At 51.4% G+C, this 26,799-nt stretch overlaps 1 protein-coding gene and 1 pseudogene across 2 annotated transcripts; one reads left to right on the top strand and one right to left on the bottom strand.

The window, feature by feature from the left end:
- Window positions 1-642: 642 nt before the first annotated feature.
- On the bottom strand, window positions 643-18,195 carry LOC309603775 (olfactory receptor 14J1-like; the record flags this gene model as incomplete). The annotated part of the gene is made up of 3 exons (XM_082338687.1): window positions 643-1,290; window positions 17,740-18,086; window positions 18,192-18,195. 3 exons carry the CDS (start codon window positions 18,193-18,195, stop codon window positions 643-645), a joined length of 999 nt encoding a protein of 332 aa, XP_082194813.1.
- On the top strand, window positions 8,814-9,760 carry LOC309603780 (olfactory receptor 6M1-like; annotated as a pseudogene). The gene has a single exon. The product of its transcript is annotated as an olfactory receptor 6M1-like (transcript).
- Window positions 18,196-26,799: the final 8,604 nt, after the last annotated feature.

Here is a 26,799-nt window from a genome sequence, read left to right as displayed (position 1 = left end):
TGTGTAGGGTTGGCTGTGTCCATCTGTGTTTCCTTGCAGATACCTGGATTTAGTGCTTTCCCTCTGGTTGACTCCACCTCGGGCGATCTCTCACTTTGTGGGGCTCCAGTCAGTGACCACCCCAGGCACACGTGGTCCATGCACATGTCGCGGGCTCTCCAGGCAGCTCCAGATTCCACTCCTGGAGGATGTCCTCTGCCCTGTCACGCATTGGGACAGCATGATATGGCAGTATCTCAGTGACCATTCACCATCTCCACTGTCAACAGACAACAAGGGACGTGTCCTAAATCCAACCTTTGTTCTCTAACAGCTACCAAGGTGACAGTGAGCTTTTAACTCATGCCCTTTTGAGGTGAAATTCCCAGGCCTGTTGTCGACATCAGCTTTGGAAGAACAGCCAAATCTTCAGGAACTGCATCGGGGACAAATGTCATTTTACTACAGAGATGCTATGAGAGAGGCGGCTCTGACACATTTATAGGTTTCAGTGATAGAAAGAGATGAGTTTGTTTCTCAGGAGAGTGAGATGAATACAAATGATTATGTAGGAATGTAACAAGCATAAATAACAGAACAGGCACTGCTAATAATAAGAAAGGAAAAATCAATAAACAAAGTACAGGCCTGCATTGGGATACATTAGATTTCATTTGTGGAGAGTGATGGAAACATTTTCAATATTGCAAACATCCATGAAATCACTTTCCTAATGGACTCCTTGAGTTCCTGGTTCCTCAGGCTGTAGATGAGGGGGTTCATTGCAGGAGGCACCACTGAGTACAGAACTGCCACCACCAGATCCAGGGATGGGGAGGAGATGGAGGGGGGCTTCAGGTAGGCAAACATGCCACTGCTGATAAACAGGGAGACCACAGCCAGGTGAGGGAGGCACGTGGAAAAGGCTTTGTGGCGTCCCTGCTCAGAGGGGATCCTCAGCACGGCCCTGAAGATCTGCACGTAGGACAGCACAATGAAAACAAAACATCCCAATACTAAACAGACACTAACCACAAGTACCACAAAATCCCTGAGGTAGGAGTGTGAGCAGGAGAGCTTGAGGATCTGAGGGATTTCACAGAAGAACTGGTCCACAGCATTGCCTTGGCAGAGGGGGATTGTCAATGTACGGGCTATGTTCAGCACAGCAGTGAGAAACCCAGTGCCCCAGGCAGCTGCTGCCATGTGGACACAAGCTCTGCTGCCCAGGAGGGTCCCATAGTGCAGGGGTTTGCAGATGGCAACGTAGCGGTCGTAGGCCATAAGAGTGATCAGATAAAACTCTGCTGACATCAAGAAGGGCAAGAGAAAGAGCTGGGCAGCACATCCTGCGTAGGAGATGGCCCTGGTGTTCCAGAGGGAATTGGACATGGCTTTGGGGACAGTGGTGGAGATGGATCCCAGGTCAAGAAATGAAAGTTTGAGGAGGAAGAAGTACATGGGGGTGTGGAGGCGGTGGTCGCAGGCTACGGTGGTGATGATGAGGCCATTGCCCAGGAGGGCAGCCAGGTAGATGCCCAGGAAGAGCCAGAAGTGCAAGAGCTGCAGCTCCCGTGTGTCTGCGAATGCCAGGAGGAGGAACTGGGTGTTGGAGCTGTTGTTGGACATCTGCTGCCTCACGGCTTGGGACCTGTGCAAGGAGGAAAAGACAGTGACAAGTTACAGTAGACTTTTCTGAGAACAACCAATTCACTTTCATAGAAACACTTCCCCCCCACACCCCCACCTGCCTCTCCCGTTCAGGAAGACCTTGAGCAGGTCCCTTTCAAGAGCTTGGCCTGGTGCTGGCTCAGGGTGCCACTGGGAGCAGGGGGCTCTGCAGGAGTCAGTCCTGCCATATAGACAGAGGTAAATAGGAACACAGGGTGATCTCAGATTGAAGCCATTTGTGATATGAGAAAGCTTTCCAGCATTGTCATGTCCAATTAACCCAACTGCAGAGCACCAGTGTGGGGATTTTATTTTGTTAATTTTGTTATCGTTTCCTCACCACACCCGAGGAGTCTTTTCAAGGCAGAAACCCTTGGAGTTTCTGCATCACTCCAAGCAAAACCTTGTGGGTCCAAAGTGGCAAAAGGGACTGTCCCTTAGTGCAGGATGAGGAGAACCAGTCTGTCCATAAGTCCTGGTCCCAGTTGCCCTCTGCTGGCACCTCTTTCAACTGGAGGACGATCACACTCACATATTCCCTGAGAAGAAACGAGACACTGCAGAGAGCAGAGGAATCTCCTTTCCAAGTGCAGATCTCATTGCACGTGAGGAGGATCTCAGCACTGCCCTCCCAGCCAGGGACACGGGGCTCGTTACAGCTGCCTGCATACACGGTTCAGCAGCATTTCCATACCCTTAGCATCGAGGTGTCTTCTCCATGGGGCTGCTAGATAACACAGAGAGGCCATCAGAGAGATGTGCCCTTCTGGAGGGCAGCCTGCAGCTGAGCAGGACCCACCCCCACCCTCCCAGGGAAGCAGCTGAATGTCATAAAGATGGGGTATCCTGAAGGAAGGGTAAGCTCCCTCCCAGCCCCATACACTGCACTGCCCAGGGCCCCAATACTAGGAGGAGACGTGGATGCTCTTCCTCCATGGAGTCATCTGCACGAGAGAACATGCAGCATCGCTGTCTGAGCTGCACCTTAATCCTCGCCTGACACACCAGTGATTGCAAGGGGAAGGACAAGGGCAGCAGGGACAAGAGGGGAAAATGCCAAAGTACTCCTGCCAAGGGAGTCAGGACAGGGAGACACAGTCAGACACTTGAGAGTTTCTCCTCTTCTGTGCTTGGGCTGCTGGGAAGGAAGCTCATGATCAAGTCCCTGTGACATTAAGGGTGGGAGTATCTGCTGGGTGGGAGAGGAGACCAGGCATTGCTCTGGGGAAGGTGTCTGCACTGCAGGGAATGGCAGGGAGATGCTGAATCCCCCCTCCCATGGCATTTCTGGTAGAAGTTCCCTCTCACTCCCTGCCCATGCCTCTGCTGCCTGGAGCTCTCCCTGCCAGCAGCTGTTTCCTCATCCCCATGTCTCCTCCCTGTCAGTGCTCACAGAGCCCATCCCACCCACTTTGTGCTCAGCTCTGCCCTGCAGGCACCTCCTGGCAGTAGGGCACTCCCCGGACACAGCTCTGTGTGTGCAGAACCTAAGGAGCAGCTGAGAAAAGTTCTAATGAGAACTGGGGTCTCAGTGCCTTCTCCAGAGTGGAGAAAAAAAATTCCCATCCCCTCATGCCCACCCAGCCAAACAGGAGGAGAAAACTCAAAGCACAAACTCGTTCCCTTTCATGTAACCACACCTTGACCTTCCTCTTGAGAAGTCCCCTCGGAAATGTCCTGGCATGATCTGGAGCTGCGAGCGACCCCGACCCATGCAGCACCCTGCCCTGCCCTGCTGGGGCTTGCTCCTTCCACCCACAGCTTCCCACAATCCCAGGGGGAGCATCCCAGGCAGGCTGGACACTGACCCTGGCAGGCAGCAGAGTCCTTGCCCTGGCACACAGCCCCCTGGGGCACAAGGGACACTGCCCAGAACAGCCCTGGACACCCCTGCCTGCAGGACTGGCTTCACACCCCTGCAGCCATCTCCAGGAGAGTCGTGATGTCCTGTCCCTCTGATGGTGCAGCAGGAAAGCCCTGCTCCAGAGCATGTCCTCCTCCTTCACACCGGAAAAACCAGGAGAGCCGTCCTGACAGGTCCTATCTGCTGTGGCATGTGCAGGTCTCAGAGACACTTCCAGGAACCCATCTGCATTGCCCTGCAGCCAGGGACTTACCGTGTCAAGGGCTGTGAAGAACTCTCCCCCAGTGAGCTCTCACCTGTCCTCCCATGCCAGACTGCCTTTAACATCTCTATTACTTATCTCCTCACCCCTCGGTGCCTGCAGGCAGTGCCCTCAGCCCTGCCGCGCTTTGCGAAGGAGCTCTGCTCCTGGGCAGAGCTGTCTCTCTGCAATGCTACCCACTTGCCATGAGCTGCCTCCATCCCAGGAGCCCAGCCCAGCTCAGCAGCAGAGGCCCAGCCCAAGGCAGCACTTTCTCTGCCCCTCTGGGCTCCCTCCAGGTGTCCCTGGGGCTCCAGGGGAACATGCTGTGAAAGAGACTGAAGCAATAACTTGTGGTCCCTCTCTCACCTCTGGAGAGATACTTCTTTCCAGCAGAGTCATTTCTCCTATCAGAGAGAGAATTGGGCATGAGAATCACCGTTCCTTACTTCTGGTATGGGACAGGACACCTGGACAGTGACAGAGCTCCTTTACCCCTGCTGAGGGAAGGGATTCACCTGAGTCAATTGAAGCTTCTCATCCTTTGTTTGTAGTCCTGGGGCTGGAAGGGACCTCAGCTCTCACCTACGGCTGCCACAAACCCACAGGAGATGGGATTCCTCTTGCCTCCATTCAGTTGGACACAAAATAGCAACCTGGTGCCGGGGAGCTTCTTGTCTCAGCTCCCGTGGTAATTGCTGGGGATGGAGGCAAGGAGTGAGCTGTTCAGACTCAAACACCTGGTGACATCTGGGGTGTCAGAGGTGGTCCAAGATACGTGCAGGTAACTGCAAGCTGTAATGCAGCAGTTCAGAGAGAGGGTAGTGTCTGGAGGCATCGTCTTTGAGCTTAGAGGGAGCTTCCTTTGGCCAACAGCAGATGCCCATGTTTAGGACATCTGAACTTTTCCCTACTCCTTATGTTCAGGGCAGCCTATTGAGGTAGTCAGGGGGGCAGATGTAGCCATTGCCATAGCCATCAGCCATCTTCTCCATCAGCTGCATATACTAGATCACCATGGACTGTAATGGCATAACGCCCGTGGACATCCCTACGTTGCTTAATTTAATTCAGGACAGCTACTCAATGGCCAAATAAAGGCCTGTAGTTCTATGCGAGATGCCAGGGCTCTCCAGCACAACTGCGTGTTTGACACCATTTGACTTTTTCCCACAGCATTCTTCTGGAGAAACTGGCTGCTCAAGGCTTGGACACGTATACTCTCTGCTGGGTAAAAAACTGGGTGGATAGCTGGACCCAAAGAGTGGTGGTGAATGGAGTTCAATCCAGTCTGTGGCTGATTACAAGTGGTGTTCCCCAGGGCTCAGCCCTGGGGCCATTTCTGTTTAATACCTTTATCAACAATCTGGATGAGGGGATCGAGTGCATTCTCAGTAAGTTGGCAGGCAACACCAAGTTGGGAAGAAGTTCTGTTCTGCTGGAGGGTACGAAGGCCCTACAGAGGGACCTGGACAGACTGGATCCATGGGCAGAGGCCAGCTGTATGAGATTCAAAAGGCTCAGTGCCGGGTCCTGCACTTAGGTCACAACAACCCCATGCAACGCTACAGGCTGGGGGAGGAGTGGCTGGAGAGCTGCCCAGAGGAAAAGGACCTGGGGGTGTTGGTCGACAGCCAGCTGAATGTGAGCTGGCCGAGTGCCCAGGTGGCCAAAAAGGCCGATAGCATCCTGGCTTGTATGAGGAATAGCGTGGCCAGCAGGACAGGGAAGTGCTCATCCCCCTGTACTCGGTGCTGGTGAGGCTGCACCTCAAATCCTGTGTTCAGTTTTGGGCGCCTCACTACAAGCAAGACATTGAGGTGCTGGGGCATGTCCAGAGTAGGGCAACAAGGCTGGTGAAGGGTCTAGAGAACAGGTCTTACGGCTGAGGGAAGTGGGGTTTTTTAGCCTGGAGAAAAGGAGGCTGAGGGGAGACCTTCTCGCTCTCTACAGCTACCTGGAAGGAGGTTGTAGGAAGGTGGGTGTCAGTCTCTTCTCCCAAGTAACAAGTGATAGGACAAGAGGAAAAGGCCTCAAGGTACACCAGGGGAGGTTTAGATTGGAGCAAAGGAAAAATTAGTTCTCTGAATTGATAGTCAGGCACTGGAACAGGCTGCCCAGGGAAGTGGTTGAGTCCCCATCCCTGGAGGTACTTAAAAGACAGGTAGACGTGGTGCTTAGGGACATGGTTTAGTGGTGGACTTGGCAGCGCTAGGTTAACGGTTGGACTCAATGACCTAAAGGGTCTTTTCCAGCTTCAACGATTCTATGACTCTTTGATAATTTGGGAAACATCTCTTCTACCGATCCGCAGAGCCACTGCAATGGCCTCCTTCCAATTTCCCTTTAAACCTTCTCTTGACTCTCATGCCTACAGCAACATAAACTGTATATATGAAATGGAGGGAGAGTGGGTTCTATCAACCCCTGCTCTACACCCCCTGCCTGCACTGGGAAAGGAAGAAAGGGGTTGAAAAGAGAAGTGATCTGGGGCCCAGCTGAGACAAGTGCAGGGTCATCCAGTCCACTGCGAAGTCAGGAGATCAGGAAGAACTCATTGGGCAGAGGCTTGTGCTCTGCCAGACAGCGCCAGAGGATGGGGCTGGCCTGCCGACACGGAGTGCAAAGGAGGTCTTGTTTTCACGAGCCCTGTGGAGAAAGGGGGACTAAGAGGCGATCTGTACTCAGGGAGAGGAAAGTCTTCTTCCATGTCATCAAGGAGGAGACTCCCAAAGCCTTGAAGAATGAGATCCCTCTCTCTTACCTTTAGAGGAACAATTCCACCCAAAGACAGATACCTTGTCCTATTTCAGATGCACTACGATGGGCAGAGAGGCCTTCACAATGTTGCCAGTTTTAGCACCAAACTCTCAGGACACCGTCTTCATTCTGGACTGGAAGGAGACAGTCAGGTGGCCCTTAGGCAGCAATGAATGATCTCTGCAAATCTCCCAGAGGTCTGCAATGAAGAAGCCAGGTGTCAATTGGTCAGTCAGGGCTCCCCTTGCAAGTGCAGAAGAGGAATCGACTCCTCTCCTCTACCTTTAGAAATCCATTTCTGCAATAAGTTGAACTGTGTCCTGAACTTCATTGGCAAACCCAAGGAAAACTAAGGAGATTACTCTGACACTAAAAACCACCTATCCTTTAGGTGTCCAACATTGTAAAGACAAGGCAGGTAGCATGGAAGTCACTCCACAGAAGCTGCTTTCACGGTTTACATCTCTTGGCAGCACCTTTTAAGATTTGGTGCTTCTCCCTCACAGAATACTTCACAGAATGGATCTCGACTTCTGCAGGGGTTAGGTCACCGAGCTGCCAGCTATCATTGTCATTAATCTCCCCTCACCCTCTCAGAGCTGCTCTGCTGAGGAACCCTTTAGCACCCAAGGCCATGACTCCTCAGGGAACATACCGAAGGCCTTAGAAATGTTCTCCACAAAAGGGGAAGAAAAATGGGAGACTCCTTCAGTCTGGAGGAAGTGCCTCAGCACAAATGGCATTCCCAGCTGACCCACAGAGGCTTTACAAGGGCCTTGAAAGGAGCCCTGATAGACTGTTCTTTAGGGGTTGTGGGAGGAAAGGAGATGGTGCTTCACACAAAGTCTGCTGGGCTTCTCTTTCCCCCCGCTAATGCTCCCAGCACATCATAGATTCATGTCAGTGGTTTGTCCCATTTCATCTTGATTTTCATTGATTTGGCTGTTTTTTAATTCCTGGCCTGCCTGCCTTCTTACCTGCTACCCTCCTTTGATATTCCTCCTTTCCCTGTGATATTTCTCGGGAAGCGAGAGCTGTGTCAGGATCTCTGCCCCTTCCTTTGATGTGGGCTTGTTGGCCCATCTCAGCTAAGCTGCACAGAGCCCAATGGGTCTGAGGTTTTCAGGCTTGTGTAGGTTTTGTGAGCAAAACCAGCAGGACAGGAAGGAGATGGCCCGCATAGGGGAAGGCTGTTTGGAAAGAAGCACTGCACCAGGAATTCAAACTTTCCAAGCCCTCAGATAATAAATTCTTGACTTGGTAAGGATGAACTCCTTACCAAACCGAGCTTCATTCCACAGGAAAGAAAAGAAAAACAGAAAAAGAAACAAAACCCCAAACACCACAGGAGGGAGAAGGCTCAGTTTCTCATTAGTTTATTTAGTTTCTTTATTTGTTTGCTTTACAAGGTAATTTTTATCCCCCAACTGAATGAATTTCCCTTCTCCGCCTCCCTACCCCCCCATCTTTTTCAATCTTTTTATGCTCTTATCTTTTTCCTTTGTTTATTCCCCTCTTCTTTGCTGCTTTTCAAATCTTCTTTTCTTTTTCCCTCCGACAGCCAGAAAGGTTTATCAAAACTGTTCTTCAGCAAGAAAGTTGTCAGTGACAGAGGAGGAATCTGTTTATAAAGCTTTCTGTTCTACCCGACAAAGTTCAAGCGTGGATGGAAAGACAGTCCTGAAAATGGACTAGTTTTAAACACTGAATGTTTGTCTTCTCCCTCTTTGGCTTTGGTTTTCCCTGAAAACCAAACCTTAACCAGGGAATAAAACTTTCCTCTTCTCTCGCTCTCCTTCTTACCTTTACTTCCCACACGCCCCCTCATTGGTCACCATCTTCATGCCACCTTCTCTCTCTTTCTGTCCTAATCAGAAGGTTAAAGGCACTTGGCTGCGCTGTTTTATTCTTGCACTAGAATGCATTGTAGCTCATCCTAAAAGATACCTTTAAATAGATTAGAATAAAACCGGTTGAGAAACGTCTATTTTTTCCCCACTGCCTGTAAAGGGACTGTTGGGTAAAGAGCTCAAATACAATAACTTGCATCGTGTTTATAGTGGATCCCTGCTCTAACCCCCATACTACATTTGCTCCTAGGGCATAAAATGGTGTCTTCTTGCTCTAGCTTGATTCTTCTCTCCTCTCTTCTGTTTTCCTTCCAGCCTTTGCGTGAATGTCTCCGTGAATGCCTTTTCTCGTCCTACATTCTTTCGCTCTGTCTCATCTTGTAACCTCCTCGGGCGTTGTTTCCTCCACTGGCCATCTGCCCTTGCTCACTGCAGCTCCGATGCAGAAATGTTGAACCACACAATTGTCACAGAGTTCCTTCTCTTGGGCTTCCCCTCCCACCACCATCAGCAGCACCTAATGGCAATCCCTCTCCTGCTTCGTACCTGGTGATCTTAGTGGGAAACTTGCTGATCATTGCCCTCATTCTGCCTGGAAGAGACCTCTGCAGGCCCATGTACTTTTTCCTCTGTAACCTCTCCTGCTTGGACATCTTCATCACTACATCCATCATACCCAAAGCCATAGGAAACTTGCTGATGGGCAGCAAAGCCATTTCCTTCCCAGGCTGCTTAACTCAGGGCTACTTCTACTCCCTTCTGGGCTACATCGAGTTTGTCCTTCTGGCTCTCATGTCCTATGACCGCTATGTGGCCATATGCCACCCTCTGCAGTACCCCATGCTCATGAACGGTCAGCTTTGCCTTCAGCTCCTCTTGGGCTCGTGGGCTGCAGGCTTCCTGGCCACCGTTGTCTCCACTGTCCTGGTTGCCAGGATGCCCTTCTGCAATGCCAGTCATATTGACCACTTCTTCTGCGACAGCGTGCTTTTGATCAGGTTGTCCTGGGCACAAACACAGATTGTTGAGCTGATCACCTTCATGGCCTCATCCATCATCCTGCTTGGCTCCCTGGGCATGACAGCAGTGCCCTACCTTTACATCATTAACACCATACTTAGGTTGCCCTCAGCTTCCTCATGGCACAAGGCATTCTCTACATGCTCCTCTCACTTCACCTTTGTCATCTTGGGCTACGGCAGCTGCATATCCATGTATGCCCAGCCTTCAGGTCACCACATGTCCTACAACAAGGCAGCGGCCCTTCTCAACACAGTGGTAACTCCTTTGATGAGTCCCTTTCTTTTCAGCCTGAGGAACCAGATGATGAAAGATGCCCTCAAGGCAGACTTGAAGAGAAGGGTGATCACCTTCAGGCAACACTTTTCCACCTGACAAGAGTTTTTGTAGGTGGATTTTGGAAGGGGACAGGGGTGGGGAGGGCAAACACATGATGATGATATATTTGCAGAAATGAGGCCTTTCTTTCTTAGCAGTGTAAAGATTCCTGAAATGAATATCACACCAGGTTCTCTCCTGCAATACATCACCATAAGAAGACCCTACCTAGCAATGCCTTTCAAATGACCTACAAGCACTTTACAAACCCTGGTGAATACCACAATGGCATTTTCCACGTGTGGAAACCGAGACAGAAAGCAACAAGCAGAGGGCTTCATGTCTCCATGGCACAGCCAATTCTCAACAAGCTTCACCCTCCTTCAGTTCTGATGCAACTTCTCCTTGCTTCTAAACCTGGTTTCCTGATTATTTTGGTGGCAGTTCTTTGTTGAACCTCTTAGCCTTTAGGAAATGACAGAAAATAGGTGGAAGACAATCAAAAGAACAATAATGGCTTTATTTCTCTACCAAGTGGTGCTTACATCTCCATTAACCTCCTGGTTAGAACAAAAACATGCCTGAAATAAAGTCCAACTTAACTGCCTCAAATTACCTCTCTTCTGCTTTGGTACAAAATCTTGAATATTGGTCAGAAATGTAGTTTTGAGTAACAAGGCAGCTGTCTGCAGATCAGGTCTGGTGAAGTAAATGTCCAGTCCTTGACGCAATGCTCTCAGAGCCAATACTTCAGCTGATCTAGCAAATTCAGGGGAATTAACTTATTCCAACATAGACTTTTATGACTGTAATGCCTAAAAAGATGAGTTCATTGCCTGGTCTCCTTTGACAGTGGGGAGGAAGGAGCAGTACAGAGGATGGTGTCATCTCCTCCTATAGTGGTCTATAGCACCTCAGGGGAACTGTACTTAGCAGAGGCTTGGCAGCTGAACTTTTCAATACCTGATGCCAGGTGCACTGACCCACGTGCTGGGCAACGTCTGGTGATTTGCACAAGTGAGGGACTCTTGCTCAGCGGAGGCCATCCTTTGAAGACACGAGGGTTACAACTGTACTTTAAGGTCTCTCCAAAAGTAAACAGAAACATCACCTCTAATCACTGCCACAGTGTTGTCATTTTGTAATTTTCCTAGATTAAGAAAGCTGGATTTGTTGACTCAGTGGAAAAAAAGAAGGCTTTGGGGACACCATTGGAACAGCCTTTCCACACCTACCAGGAGGTGATCCGGAAGAGTCAGGCTCTTCCCTGTTGTGCATGATGGGATGATGAAGGCCAATGATCAAGGTTTCCCAGAGAGGAGGTGCCATCTCCATCTTTGGTGGGTTTGAAGCCCAACATGAATGAAGTCCTGTGCAACCTGCTGTGACCCCACGGGTGACCCTGCTGTCAGCGGGAGGTTGGACTGGAAACCTCCAGAGGTCACTTGCAGCCTGAACGATTCCGTGTTTCCAGCCACCATGGCTTTTCTCTTGAGGATTTGAGGGAAAGCACTCAGGTTCCCCATGACCCTGGAAGTCAGTCAGGCATAACTATGGTCAGAGCAAGTGCAGCTTTCTTGCCCCACTCCAATCAGTCTGTTGCAGGTGAAGGGCTGCTTGGCAGGTACCCCTGAACAGCCCTGGCCATGTCCTTGGCTTCACCTTGTATTTTCTTTTTCCCTCTTTTGCCCCTCCCAAATTCTTCCCTTTGATCATGCTCATGCCCTCCCATACAAACAGTCCACCTCTGGTTACCTTTTTCTCATCAGATATGGTTTGTCTTGCTTTGTACCCTCATGTGGTGTTTCTGGGATGCCCTCCGTGGTAATACCTGTCTTGGCTTGCAATTTCATTTAATTAGTATGTTGTCATCAAGGCAGGCTCAGACTGGGCTGGATGAGGAGCAACCTCAAAGAAAAGGGCCTGGGCATTACAAGGGGTGCCATAGCAGCCAGTGATGGTGCTAAACGTGAACATACCCATGTGCATATTGGGCCGCACTGGGAGGAGCATGGCCATCAGACAAAGGGAGTTGTCATCCATCTTGACTCAGCACTGGTGTGGCCACATCTGGAATAGTGTGTCCCAGTGTGGGGGTCCCCATTCTGGAGGAATGGCGAGAAACTGAAGATGATCCAGAGGTCTGCCAAGTTGGGGTTAGGGGCCATGTGTAGACAGACTGAGAGACCTGGGCTTCTTAGGCCAAGTGAATCAGAAGATCTGGGGAGTGTGGGATCGTGTAGGCCATGACAGCTTGAAATATGCTTTCAGAGGTGGTGGCACCTGGGAAAGACCATGAAAAAGGAAAACTAGCAAAACCTGCAGTTTGGTAGGTCCAGACTGGACATGAGGAAGAAAGCAATGTCACTCCAAGGCCAGTGCTGTGGTGCAAGAGGTCACCCAGAGGGAGTCTGGATCAGGAAATGAGTCTGTTTCAAAGAAGAGTCACCAGTGAGGACAGAGAGACATCAGTACAGGGAGGAAGATGGTGTGTGGTGGAAGCAGGTTGGGTGTCTACAGCCTGAAGAGAAACAGGCATAGGCATGGGACAGCCTAGGACAGCCTGCAGTAGAGATGGCCAAGGGTGCTGAGAAGTCCCTGACAGAATGGAGGCCTTGGTCCCCTGGGCTATGGCTGATGCCTCTGACACCAAGGCCTGTGAGGAGACACATTGTCCTCATGCCACCGGAACCTCCTTGCCTCCTTGCACCCTGGCAGAGAGGCCAGGCAGTGTGATACCGTTGTCCTTTACTTGGCATCGCACAGCCCACATCCCAGTGCCCCAGGAAGAGCCCTGAGCCACACGTGAGGGACACGATCAAGGGTCAGGGCTTGGGGTTTGGCTTGAGAAACACATCAAGGCTTGAGAAAGCATCAGAGCCGCTTGCACTCTGCCTTTGCCTGCCTGCCAGCACTGCCTCCAATTTTCTGCTCTAAGGAGTCCATGGGGAGGCCTTGTCAGTAATGGCCCTCAGAGGGACCCCTTAATGCTTCAGGGTACTTTGGGTTTTGCTTCTGACTTTGACTTCTGGAAAGGTTTGTGCAAATCTCCCCTCAGTATCTCAGGCTCAAGGACTCAGCACCAAATGCACCCTGGGGCTCATTACAATGCAGAAAGCCCTACTGTGCCTTGCTGTTCCTGCACTTTTTTTCAAGTCTTCATGTCTTGTACAGCTAATTGGAGCTGTTTCAGTGGGGTAGGCAAAGAGGAAAAGTTCAGTAAAAAAAATCAGTTTTGCTTCTTAAGGGTATTTTGTCTAATTTTTCAGCCTACTGAAGAAGCAGCATGCTCCAGTGGATATTGATCTAAGATGATTCGTCAGGAGGTCTGGAAGGGAAGGAAAAGTAGTCCCTTGAGGTCTGCCTGGACGACCTTGCTCCTCACCTCCCCAAGCCCACCAGTTCCCTCATCGGCCACCTGGGACTTGCATCCCTTTCCTCATACCAGACTTCTCGACTGAGCTCTGCATATGGATGTTACAGCTCCTTTGCATCAGCTCCCACCTGCTTTCCTTAGAGAACTGGGCTGCACACAGCCACTGAAAGGTTTCTCTTCATTGCCAACAAACAAAAGTTAAACGTGATGCAATTTAATCAGCTTGAAAACTCTCTCCTCAGCTGTCTGCTGAGTCCAAGCAGCAGCTAACGTGGTCCGCCTTTCACAAGGGATTTCTGTACAAGAACACTTTTAGACAGATAAGAAAGGATAGATATAAATACACGATTAAGGTGTTGACTAAAGAGTTAATTAGACTCCTGAAAAACGGGGCAAGTCTCTAACTCCCTAAAGCTCAAAGCAGAAACCAGAAAGTTGAGAGGCATCTGAATGATCCAAGAGCAAGCGGAGGAGGAAACCTGACAACAATGGGAAGGGCATACATCCAGAGAGTCTGCTGAGAAGATGTCCTTAGGCATGGCCACTTACTCAGGAGAGGTGGAAACACCTGAATGATGAGGGAGATGAGATACTAGACAGAGTAGTGGTAAGACAAGTCCAGGCGAAGATCAATATTTCTTCTCCTGCCATTAGTACACTTCCAGGAAATTCCTATTCTGTCATGGTGGGAAAACATTGTTGTTTCTTGAAAGTACTCCAGTGATTCAGCTGATGCAAATGTGCTCGTAATTTTTTTTTATTTAATTATAAAAAAAAAAAGCATTGTGCACCTTTCCAGGCAGACATCAGTTGTCGGACCACAAAAAGGCAGTGCCACTTTCAGGGGTCTCAGTGTAGCTGAGGTGCTGGCCTGGGATTGGCATCTATCCCAGAGGGCCTGGGGGAGAGCAGAGCACCTTGCAGGCTGCAGGTGGAGGCTGGGCAGACGTTCCCAGGGCATCTCTGCTGGCACCAGGTGTCTGTGTCCCTGTAGTTGAAGACATTTGTGTCCTACGTCCATTCCCAGTTCTGGAAAACACCTTCCTTTCAAAAAAAAAAGAAATCCCCTCCAAAGACACTGTCGTGATTTAACCCAGCAGGCAGCTAACCACCACACAGGTGTTGGCTCACTCCTCACCCTCCCCAGCAGGATGGGGGAGAGAATAGAGGGGAAAAAAAAAAAAAAAAAGTAAAATTCATGGCTTGAGATAAAGACAGTTTTATAAGACAGAAAAGGAAGAGAAAATCATCATAATAATAACAAGAATAATAGTAATGATAAAAGAATATAAAAAAAAAGTGATGCATAATGCAATTGTTCACCACCCGCTGACCGATGCCCATCCAGTTCCTGAGCAATGGTTCCCTCCCTGGCCAGCTCCCCCCAGTTTATATACTGAGCATGATGTCATATGGTATGGAATATCCCCTTGACCAGTTTGGGTCAGCTGTCCTGGCTGTGTCGCCTCCCAGCTTCTCGCTGGCAGAGCACGAGAAGCTAAAAAGTCCTTGACTAGTGTAAGCATTACTCAGCAACAACTAAAACATCACTGTGTTCTCAACATTATTCTCATACTAAATCCAAAACACAGCACTATACCAGATACCAGGAAAAAAAAAAACAATAAAATTAACTCTATGCCAGCCAAACCCAGGACAGTATCCACCCCTAATTCTATACCATATACCTCATGCCCAGGTCCCACACTTTCCAATACATTCCAATGAATCACCACCACTTTTCCTCTCTTTTGATATAAACACGCAGAGATCAGTCCCTTGGTCTATGGGCCATCCCTCTAAAATGTCTGCTGAGTTCCTTTGGTCCATGACTTTGGGCTCGACCTGGCATAACAGTCCTTCAGGGCAGGAGAGATGGTGAGTGGTGTTGGATCATTGCATGCTGAAGCCAGCTCTGGTTCCATTATCGCTGCTGGGTTAAACCACAACAGACTGAAGAAAAGCTGAGAAATGTGTTGACATCTTTCTTTGCTTTGGATCTTTCTCTTCAGTTCTTCTTGCTTCCATTTTCATTGACATGAACTGACATCTGACAGGCCTACAGGCATTAAAACAAGATCCTTTTGTGTCTTGCACAGAGCCCCATGTCCCCAGAACCTTCCCTGCCCAGGACTCCTCAGTCTTTGCACAGAGCGAGTCACACTGAGGTGTCGACCTCTCTTCACTGCTCTAGATGTTGGGTTAGATGGTCACTTACAGCGCGGGAGGATTCATGTCCCATAAACATCTGCTCTGCTCCAGTTAGAAACAGGGCCCAGCTTCATAGGTTCGTAAGAGAACTGAGGTTGAAGGGACCTCAGGAAGGCTGCAGCCCACCCTCTCAGAAGCAGGATCAGACCCAAGCCGTTCAAGGCTTGATTCAGTCCGAGTTTGAAAACCCGCAAGGACAGAGACTGCAGAACCTCTCTGGGTAACCTGTTCCAGCACTTGGCTGAGCTCATGGGGAAAAAAGGTTTCCTTATGTCCTGGCTGAACCTCTTCTCTTTCACCTTCCTCCCATTGTCTTTTGTCTTCCCACCATGCACCATGGTGAAGACCCTGGCTCTGTATTCTCCATATCCTCCTTGTAGGGACTGGCAGGCCAGGATGAGCTCCCCCTCAGCCTTCCCTTCTCAAGGCTGGACAAGCCCAGCTCCCTCAGCCTCTCCTCACCGGCAAAGTGCTCCAGTCCCTGGCTGTCCTCAGGGACCTTTGCTAAAACCACTCCAGCTTGCCAGTATTGTTCCTGAATTGAGGATCTGAAATTTGGATGGAATATTCCAGAGAATCCCTTCCCTCCATCTCCTGGCCATGCTCCTGATCACACAGCCCAGGATGCTGGTGGCCTCCCTTGCTGCCAGGGCACACGACCGCCTCCTGTCCAGCTCGCTGACCACCAGGACCTTTCCCACAGGGCTGCTCCCAGCCAGGCAGCCCCCAGCCTGTGCCATTGCCAGGGTGAGTCCCCTGCAGGGGCAGAAACTGGCATTTGTCCTTGCGGGATTTCATGAGGTTCCTGCCAATACGTGCTCTCCTCCTTGAACCCCTTCATTGAGCACAGAGACCTGGGAGTAAAGACTCAGGCAAAGAAGGCCTTGAGTCCCTCAGACCCATTGGTGTCTCCTGTTAATTAGATCACTGTTGTTGTTCAGCAGCAGCCCTGCATTTGCCTTGTTCAGCCTTGGTCTCTAACACAGCAATGGACGCTCTTCTATTTGCTCTTGACTTTTCTTGCAGCCCCAAACTCCAGGAGGTCACCCCCTGGCAGCTGCTTCATGGCCCCTGTCAGTGCCCTGTTGGCACTGGGGAGCAAAGGGTGTATTCGGTGTGAGGAACAGTTTCTCTTGCATGATCTCCATGACGTCCCTTTGTGCCCAGTCCCCCTTCTGTTCCTCCTATTTCAGACAGCCTCCCCCAGGTCCTGGAACATAATCAGCCCTATCTGCACACCATGTGGGGTTTTGCAGACATCCCTGCTCCGGGGTCTGCCAGGGTCTGGACAAGGAGAGAGGTCGAGCAGGGCTGGCCATTCCCCCAGCGCAGGCCCTGAGCCCAGCAGGAGGAGGCAAAAATGGCCGTGCAGCAAAACTCAGCCATAAACCTGTGGAGACTGGAGAGTGCTGCAAGTGGACAAATAGGGAGGCTCACTCCAGTAACTGAAAGCTCCCTCCAGTCCCATTCCCTAACACATTGCCCTGAGCCCTACTGCCCTCAGCCCATGGAGAAACCAAGCACAGCAGAACAGACTCACGGGGGCAATGGTTTATCCTGTTCCTGACCTCAGCTTTGGAAGAAGAGCCCAACCTCCAGACACCAGCACTGAGGAAATCCCCTTTTATTACAGAGGTGTGACATGGGAGGCCAGCTCTACCATCGGGCCAGGCACATGTGCTTTAGGTCAGCCAGACTGGGTTCATGCCTCTGGAGAAGTGGACTGCATGCAGACATTCCTGGACAAAAAGAATTCTCACAGATAAAACGACCAAAGCACAGGAGATTCCTCAGATATATTGGAAATCACTTGTGAGGAGACACGGGCAGCTTATTGCTGCTGAAAGACTATGGATTGAATGAGCTTCTTCAGTGCGCCTTTGAGCTCCTGGTTCCTCATGCTGTAGATGAGGGGGTTCACTGCTGGAGGTACCATAGAATACAAAACAGCCACCACCAGATCCAAGGATGGGGAGGAGATGGAGGGGGGCTTCAGGTAGGCAAACATGCCACTGCTGATAAACAGGGAGACCACAGCCAGGTGAGGGAGGCACGTGGAAAAGGCTTTGTGCCTTCCTTGCTCGGAGGGGATCCTCAGCACAGCCCTGAAGATCTGCACATAGGACAGCATGATGAAAACAAAACACCCTAAGTTCACTAAGATACTAACCACAAGAAGCCCAATCTCCCCGAGGTAGGAGTGTGAGCAGGAGAGCTTGAGGATCTGGGGGATTTCACAGAAGAATTGATCCAGAGTATTGCCCTTGCAGAGGGGGAGTGAAAATGTATTGGCTGTGTGCAGCACAGCATTGAGAAACCCAGTGCCCCAGGCAGCTGCTGCCATGTGGACACAAGCTCTGCTGCTCAAGAGGATTCCGTAGTGCAGGGGTTTGCAGATGGCAACGTAGCGGTCATAGGCCATGATAGTGAGAAGGTAACACTCTGCTACTATCAAGAAGGCAAAGAGAAAGAGCTGGTAAGCACATCTCATGTAGGAGATGTCCCTGGTGTCCCAGAGGGAATTGGCCATGGCTTTGGGGACAGTGGTGGAGATGGATGCCAGGTCGAGCAGGGCGAGGTTGAGGAGGAAGAAGTACATGGGGGTGTGGAGGTGGTGGTCACAGGCTATGGCAGTGATGATGAGGCCGTTGCCCAGGAGGGCAGCCAGGTAGATGCCCAGGAAGAGCCAGAAGTGCAAGAGCTGCAGCTCCTGTGTGTCTGCGAATGCCAGGAGAAGGAAGTGGGTGACGGAGCTGCTGTTGGACATCTGCTGCCTCTGTGCACGGGGTCCTGTTCCTACAGGAAGAGTCAATGAAGCGTTAGGGGAGACTTCTCTGAGCAAAATCTAAGCCTTTCTCATACACTTTCACCCTGCTATACCACAGCCTCCACCCCGCCTACTCATTTTCCAGGAGACCTTCCTTCAGCTCAGTGGCTGCAGCTCTGGCTGAGCATAGTGTGGGGAGCAAGGCCTCTGCCTGCTGGCTGCTGAGGAGTCAGCCCTGCTCTGCAGCAGTGAGATCATGGGAACGGTGGGGCAGGGGCCGGTCCTGGTGTTCAACTTTCGCAGATGAAACTGCTCCTAACGCAGAAGGGCCTGTCAGCATCTGCACTCCCAGTGCTAAGGAACGGGGATAGCGGATGGCAGTTTGAAATGTTTGGGGTTTTTAAAGCTCCCCCCATCTCACCTGAGGAGTTTTCTTGGATGCCAGAAACCCTCAGCATTTCTGCTTCACTCAGGGAGAGCAGAGGGAGTCCTGCGAGGCAAAAGGATTGCCTGGGGCTTAGTGGAGACTAAGGGGAGCTGCTCTGTCTCTCTGACTTGTTCCCTCCAAGCTGCCGTGGGCTTGTTCTTGAGATGGGGGTGATCTCACTCTTGTGTTACCCTGAAAAAAAAAAAACCAGACACTTCTGTGAGCAGAGGGATCCAGCGCAGACCACTAAATGTCTCATCTTTTCTCAAGGTCTCAGCACCCGACTTCCACCCAAGGACACACATGGCTCATTTTACAAACCCAAAAGAACGTTCTCTGTCATAGCATCTCTGCACTTCTCCATGAGGATTTCAGATAACACAAAGGTGCTATAGGACAGGTTTGCATCCTGGAGGGAAGTTGGGAAGGAAACCTCAGGGAGATAGCCAAGTCTCCTAATGACACCATCTGATCAAGGGAAAACCAGCTTATTCTCCAGCCCCACACACTGCATTGCACACAGCTACAAAGGTTAGAGGAAAGCTGGGACACTTTTTCCCATGGACACAAATGCATGAAAGGACCCACAAAATCAGTGTGTGACTCTGCAGCTGAAACTCCACCTCCCCAGAGAGCCTGGCAGCAAGAACAAGATAACAATAGCAATCACACTGACCAGTGGAGAGACAAGGCAAAAGACAGTGAGGGTGTGGCTGAGAGAGGCCAGGGCAGAGGCATTGGGGCACTCAGACAGCGTTCCCCTTCCCCAGCTGTGCACGCCACCTCCCAGACACCACCATTGCCGGGCAGCTGCTCTCAGCCCCTGTGCTCTGCAGAGGGAACTGGGCCCGTGGCTGCAGAGCTGCACCACGGCTCTGCTGGAGCTCTGGCTGCAGAGGAGGAGGTTCACGCCTTGGAGCCCCCAGCCCTGAGGGCAGAGGCTGTGGTGGGTGGGAGAGGAGGCAAGGGGCCTTGCTCAGAGGAAGGGGTCTGCACTGGAAGGGATCAAATGGAGTTTTCTGCGTTCCGCCTCCTACATACTTCTGGATTTTATTTCCTCTCATTCCCAGATCATATCCTTGCTGCCTGAAGATTCTCACCCTGGGAAGTGTTTCCCTGTCCCATGTCTTTTCCCTGTCAGTGCTCACAGACCTCATCCCAGTCTCTGTGCACTCACCCTGGCCCTCCAGAAACCTGCCTGTTTGCAGGGCACTGGCTGGGTGCATGTTCCTGTTTGCAGGTGGAAAAGGGCAGGTCAGAAGAACCCTGATGGGTCCAGCAGAGGTGATGCTGGTGCTGTCCATAGGCAGAGCAGTGGCTGAAGGCATGTTACGTGGCTTCTGACAGACCTACTGATCACTCAGTATTGCAGTTCAGGAGTCTCAGTGACTTATTAAAACTTCAGAGATCCTTTTCCATTGATCTTTTTCTCTCCCCTTCCCTACCCCCCTGGAACAGGAAACTCAAAAGACAGACTCAGGAAACCTCCTTATCATTCTACTAATCCCTGCCTTGATCTTCTCCTTGAGATATCCCCTTGGAAATATTCTGGGGTTGATCTGGGCCTGTGAGCAGCCCTGACCCATGCAGCACCCTCTCAACAGCAGAAGGACCTTGCCTTGCTGGGGGCTGCTCCTTCCACCCACAGCTTCTCCCTGCAGCACCGTGGTGAATTCCTCGGACAGGCTGAGTGCTGACCCTGGCAGGCAGCAGAGTCCCTGCCCCAGCACACAGCCCCCTGGGCTGCAGGGACCCTGCTCGGAAGGACAGCCCTGGGCACCCCTGGCTGCACACCCACCTTCACACCCCTGCAGCCATCCCTGGGAGAAGGCAGCCATCCTGCTCTTTCCCTCTGATGGGGGGAGGGAGTCCCTGCTCTGGAGCACATCCTCTGCCTCTACACCAGAGAATCTCTGAGAGTGGTACTTACAAATCTTGCAGCCTGTGCGACATGCCAGCTTTAGGAGATCCCTCCAGGATCTGCAGATGCAATGCCCTGCAGCCACAGACTTTCTATCTGTGAAGATTTCTCTGCTGGTGAGCTCTCAGCGTCTTGCCACTCCAGTTTTTTTTTTAAACTCTCTCTGCCTCACTTCTCTCCCCTCGGTGCCTGCAGGCAGTGCCCTCAGCCCTGCTGCGCTTTGCAGAGGAGATGCTCCTGGGCAGAGCTGTCTCTCTGCAGTGCTGCCCACTTGCCAGCAGCTCCCTCCATCCCAGGAGCCCAGCCCAGCTCAGCAGCAGAGGCCCAGCCCAAGGCACCACTTTCTCTGCTCCTCTGGGCTCCCTCCAGGTGTCCCTGGGGCTCCAGGGGAACCTGCTGTGAAACAGGCTGAAGGCATCACTCATGTTCCCTCTCAGCTGAGGGGAGACAAGTATTCCTAGCACTGTCATTTCTCCTATCAGGAAAAGATTTGGACATGAGAATCACCTTTCCTTGTCCCATCATTAGACAGGACACCTAGATAGTGACAGAAAAATTTACACTTTCTGAAAGAAGGGATTCACAGAGTCAATCGAGGCATCTCAATCAGGATCTGTAGTGCTGGTGGTGGAAAGGGACTCAGCTCCCTCCCATGCCTGCCACAAACCCAGCAGAGGTGGGATTCCTCTTGCCTCATTTCAGCTGTGCAGAACACAAGCACCTGCATGTGAGTGGCCTGTCTCAGCTCCCATGCTCATCATTGGAGAGGGATGCGAGGAGTGAGATGCAAATGTCTGGTGACATTTGAGGTGCCAGGGGTGGTCCAAGACATGGGCAGGGAACTGTAAACTGAAATGGAGCAGCTCATACAGACAGGGCAGGATCTGGGGGCATCCTCTTGGAGGCTGTTGAGAATTTCCTTTGGCCTTCTGAAAGGAGAGCTGATGCCCAAAAGAAGGGCAGTTGAACTTATTATGTTCAGGGCAGCTTACAGAGTTATTCATCTGAACAACTGGAGGGATGCGCCATAGGGAGAGCTCAGTCTCCCTCTTCTCCTTCCGCTGTATTTACCAGGTCTCCACTAACTACATTGCCAGTTGTCTCAGGTTCAGCCCCACATTGCCTAACAGAATTTAGGGCAGCAACGCAATTTAATGTTCAAATCCAGGCCCACAGAGCTACAGGAGATGCCAGGGCTTGCAGGAAGAGCAGAGGACCTCCAGGAAAGCAATTCCCATTCAGGGCGGGTGTGTGACAGACAGCCCAGATGGCATTGCAGGGAGTGCGATTTGCTGCCTGTGTGCCAGTGACTGATGCCGTCAGTCAGAGGTATCAGCCATCAGATGCCATCAGAGAGGCAAGGTCTGCTCCTCCTCTACCCAGCAGCTGCAGGCATTGTGTGAACACAAAGCACATCGCACCCATGATGGTACAGCCAAGGAACAGACCGCTCATTTTCACAATGTGCCCGGATACACCTTGTCTTCAAGGACAGCATCCTTCAAGCACAGCAATGATCCTCACAAAAACTCAGTTGAACCTGGAAAGGGAATGCAACGGGAACCAAGATGAGCTGTTGCTACATCAGCAACGCTTAAAGAAGAAACAGAGAGAATGGGGGACCACTGCTGAATTTAGTAAGAGTAGGTGTAGATAGATCTATGTCCTCCTTGCCTGAGTTTCCACCAGCAAGGTCTCCCAGGCCTTTGAGCTTTGAGGCAGGACTCTGGAAAGGAACAGCCACTGGTAGATGGGGATCAAGCCAGGGGTTGCTTTGGCAAACCACACCCTTACCAGTCCATGGGACTGGAGAGGTTGTACCCAAAGGTGCTGGTCAGCAAGGTCAGCTCATGTGGATGACTGAGCACAGCCACCCCCAGCAGTGGGCATTCCCCATCTGCCAGCCTGAGGCATGCACACAAGATGGAAATGTCTGTATCATCCCTGCTTGGCACAGGAGGGACCTTCCTTCCTGCTTTATTCCCAGGACAATCCTCCTCCTCCTCCTCTTTCACCTGCAGACATTCACTGCTTTCCATTTTGGGGCTCAGACATGGTTGTAAGGATTTGCTAACACCATCAGCCATCAGCCTGTTTCTCCCTGAAATCCCCCTGACCCCCTGTCCTAGACCTACACATGGCCAATCACTGCTGCTCAGGGCCACTCACTCTTCAGAAGAGGCCTTGAGCTTCCTGGATCTTCCTGGTGAATATTACAATCCTCCTAGCTCCCGCCAGAGCTCATGGTGAGCTTTCTTGGCAATAACTGGGCCTTTATGACCATCACTTAGGAAATTGTTGTCTTGTTATGACCTTCTGGGCAGAAAGTGTAGTCACAGAAAAGCACCAAATCAATTAAAATGGATGCCGAGTGAACTTCCAGTAAGCTCCCCCCATGGCTGTGGCTTCCTGGCAAGGAATCTGGCCTGAGAAGGGGATCCAGCCTCTGCCACTCTCTGGAGAGGGAAACCAACAGTGTCCATGCCAGTAGGGGACACAGAGGGTGACTTTTGCAAGACCACCCTTCATCTGAACCCCTTCAAACCTGTGGACTGGGGATCGTGCTGTCTATTGCAAATACTGATCCCATTGGCATTGCCCAGAGGGGCTGCCACAGATGCACATTGCTCCCCTGCAGATATTGATATTTAGGCAGATTAATGCTTTTGTCATTGTTGTTGTAGATACTGATCTTCTTAGGGAAATCACACAAACACTTGAAGGAGAATTGGGGGATTACCACCTCAGTGGTCCTCCAGTGAACTGGTTCCTGTTTGCCATTGTCTCACTGCCATTGTGCAGGGTGTGGGGTAAAAGGCGCTGGGCAGAGGGGGAGAATCACTTTTTCTGGCTCTGCTCCTGCTCATACAGCCCAGCATGCTGTTGGCCGCCTTTGCTGCTGGCTCCTGTCTTGCCTGATGAAACTCAGGGAGCAGCAGAGCCATTTCCACAGAGCTGCTGCCCAGCCACGCAGCTCCTGGCCTCCGTCACTGCAGCCTATAGTTCCTCTGCTCAGCCCTTGGGTCTTTTGAGAAGCTGTATGCTACATTTGCTTTTGGCTTTCTCCAGTCGTGATGACCTTCCAAAATGTATCAGAGTAGCCCTGCTATGACATCGGCCTGGTCTCTCAACAGCCTTGGATTCATCCCGTCTGCTCCAATGGACTACTAAGGGTTGAGGTTACCCATGTAACTCCTGACTTGGTCTCTATCCACGGCTGGGTTTCTGGGGTTCTGCCTCTTAGGCACATGAAAGTGAGAGACCTTGCTGGCGAAGATAAAGGCCAAGAGTGCCTCACACCTATCTACACCTACTCTTCGCAAATTCAGCAGTGGCCACACATGAGCTTTATTTCTTCTTTCACTGTTCCTGAAGTAGTACCAGCTCATCGTTGTGCCCTTGAACTCCCTTGCAAGTGTCAGCGCTATGGGAGCTCTGGTTTTTCTCAAACCAACCGTATTTCTGAATTCCTCCTTTGTTTTCATCCTAGCATCCACCTCTTGGATGCTTCCTTTTTTGCTATGGAGCTTCCCCATGAGTTTCCTGTTTCCCCAAGCTTCTCTCCTGATAGCTCTGCTTGTTTTCCTGACTATTGGTATGCGCAGCCTGCTACATGAAAGACACTGTCCTTGAAGACCAGCTGTACTGAGCTCTGCTGCCCTTCTGTGCTGCTGACATGGACTCCCCCACTAGAAATCACAAGACTAGGCCAAAGTCTGCTCCTCTGTGCACTCTTCTCTTCTCCTTCCCCTGGGCAGGTGAGACCCCACTATTTCATGGTCGTGACGGCCACGGCTGACATTGGCTTTCATATCCATGTCCAGCTCTTCCTTCTACAGAGTAACAGATGCATCTTGGACCACTTCCTGAACCCCAAATGTCACCAGGTGTTTGTGTCTGAACTGCTCACTCCTGGTCTCCATCTCCATTAGCACCATGGGAGCTGAGACAAGGAGCTCACATGCAGGTGCCCATTTTGTGCCCACCTGAACTGAGGCAAGAGGAATCCCAGCTTCTGTGGGTCTGTGGTCTGCAAGGGAGTGAGCTGAGAGCCTTTCCAGCCCCAGGACTACAGACCCAGGATGAGATGCCTCAGCTGACTCTGCTGAACCCCCTCCCTCAGCAGAGGTAAAGGAAATCCCTCCCTGTGACTGTCTGGGTGTCCTGTCTAATGCTGAGACAAGGAAAAGTGATTATAGGACCTAAACCTGACTCTGGAAAGAGAAACGACAGTGCTGGGAATAAATCTCTTTCCCCAGCTGAGGGAGGGAACATCAGAGATGATTTCAGCCTGTTTCACAGCAGGTTCCCCTGGAGCCCAGAGGGGCAGAGAAAGTGGTGCCTTGGGCTGGGCCTCTGCTGCTGAGCTGGGCTGGGCTCCTGGGATGGAGGGAGCTGATGGCAAGTGGGCAGCACTGCAGAGAGACAGCTCTGCCCAGGAGCAGCTCCTCTGCAAAGCGCAGCAGGGCTGAGGGCACTGCCTGCAGGCACCGAGGGGAGAGGAGTGAGGCAGAGAGAGTTTAAAAAAAAACCTGGAGTGGGAGGATGCTGAGAGCTCACTGGGGGAGAGATCATCACAGCCCCCTACATGGTAAGTCTCTGGCTACAAGACAATGCTGCTGCTTTTTGCTGAGTGCTTTCCTTAAGCTGGCAAAACCCCGCAGCTTATGGTATCTGTAAATACAACTCTCAGGGTTTCTCTAGCGCACAGGAGGAGGACATGCTCCAGGGCGGGGACTCCCTGCTGCACCATCAGAGGGACAGGGCATGACAGCTGCCTTCTCCCAGGGATGGCTGCAGCGCTGTGAAGGTGGGTGTGCAGCCAGGGGTGCCCAGGGCTGTCCTTCCGAGCAGGGTCCCTGCACCCCTGGGAGCTGTGTGCTGGGGCAGGGACTCTGCCGCCTGCCAGGGTCAGCACTCAGCCTGCCCGGGGAGCTCCTCATGGTTCTGCAGGGAGAAGCTGTGGGTGGAAAGAGTGACCCCCAGCAAGGCAGGGTCCTTCTGCTGTTAAGAGGGTGCTGTGTGGGTCAGGGCTGCTCAGAGCTTCAGCTCATTTCCAGAATATTTCCAAGAGGAGGTTTCAAGGAGAAGAGCAAGACAAGAATTACTCTAAAGATAAGGAACTTTCCTGAGTCTGTGTTTTAATTTCCTGCTCTTGGGGAATGGGAAGAGACAAATGATAAAGGAGATCTTAATTTTGACAAGTCACTGAGACTGCTGAACTGTAAATTTGAGTGATCAGTAGGTCTTCCAGGAGTCTCCTGATGTGTTTTCAGTCACTCCTCTGCCTATGGACAGCACCAGCATCACCTCTGCTGGACACATTGGGGTTAGGGACCTGTCGTTTCTTCTACATGCAAACAGGAACATGCACCCAGCCAGTGCCCTGCAAACAGGCAGGTTTCTGTCGGGCCAAGGTGAGTGCACAGAGGTTGGGATGGGTCTGTGATTGCTGACAGGGAAAAGACATGGCACAGGGAAACACCTCCCAGCAGGAAAATCTCCAGGCAGCAGGGATATGATCTGGGAATGAGAGGAAACTAAAATCAAAAATGTTGTGGGAGGAAGAATTTAGAAAATTCTGTAAGATCCCCTCCAATGCAGACCCCTTCCTCTGAGCAAGCCCCCTTGCCTCCTCTCCCACCCACCAAAGCCTCTGCCCTCAGGGCTGCGGGCTCCAAGGCGTGAACCACCTCCTCTGCAGCCAGAGCTCCAGCAGAGCCGTGGTGCAGCTCTCCAGCCACGGGCCCAGTTCCCTCTGCAGAGCGCAGGGGCTGAGAGCAGCTGCCCGGCAATGGTGGTGTCTGGGAGGTGGCGTGCACAGCTGGGGAAGGGGAACGCTGTCTGAGTGCCCCACTGCCTCTGCCCTGGCCTCTCTCAGCCACACCCTCACTGTGTTTTTCTTTGTGTTTCAACTTGTCTGTGTTATTGTTCTTTCATTCTTGCTGCCAGGCTCTCTGAGGAGGTGGAGTTTCAGCTGCAGAGTCACACACTGATTTTGTGGGTCCTTTCATGCATTTGTGTCCATGGGAACACGTCCCAACTTTCATCTAACCTCTGAGGCTGTGGGCAATGCAATCTGTGGGGCTGGGGTATGAGCTGAATCTCCCTCACTCAAGTGCCATCATTAGGACACTTGGCTATTGCCTTGAGGATTCCTTCCAAGCTGTGAGCTTCCCTCCGGGATGCAAACCTGTCCCCTAGAACCCTTTTTTTACCTGAAAGCCCTGTGCAGAAGTGTAGAGATGCTGCAATGGAGGAAATGTTTATGCCTTGGTGAAATGAGCCCTGTGTGTCCCTGGCTAGAAGTGGGGTGGTGAGATGTTGAGAAAGGGCGAAATATTTAATGGTCTGAGGTAGATCCCTCTGTTCTCAGCAGTGCTTGGTGGCTTTT

Source organism: Platalea leucorodia, assembly GCF_965183815.1.
Source record: "Platalea leucorodia genome assembly, contig: HAP1_HAP1_SCAFFOLD_195, whole genome shotgun sequence".
Taxonomy (NCBI): Eukaryota; Metazoa; Chordata; class Aves; order Pelecaniformes; family Threskiornithidae; genus Platalea; species Platalea leucorodia.
Note: the sequence above shows the minus strand (reverse complement) of the source record. Positions and strands in the feature narration are given on the sequence as shown.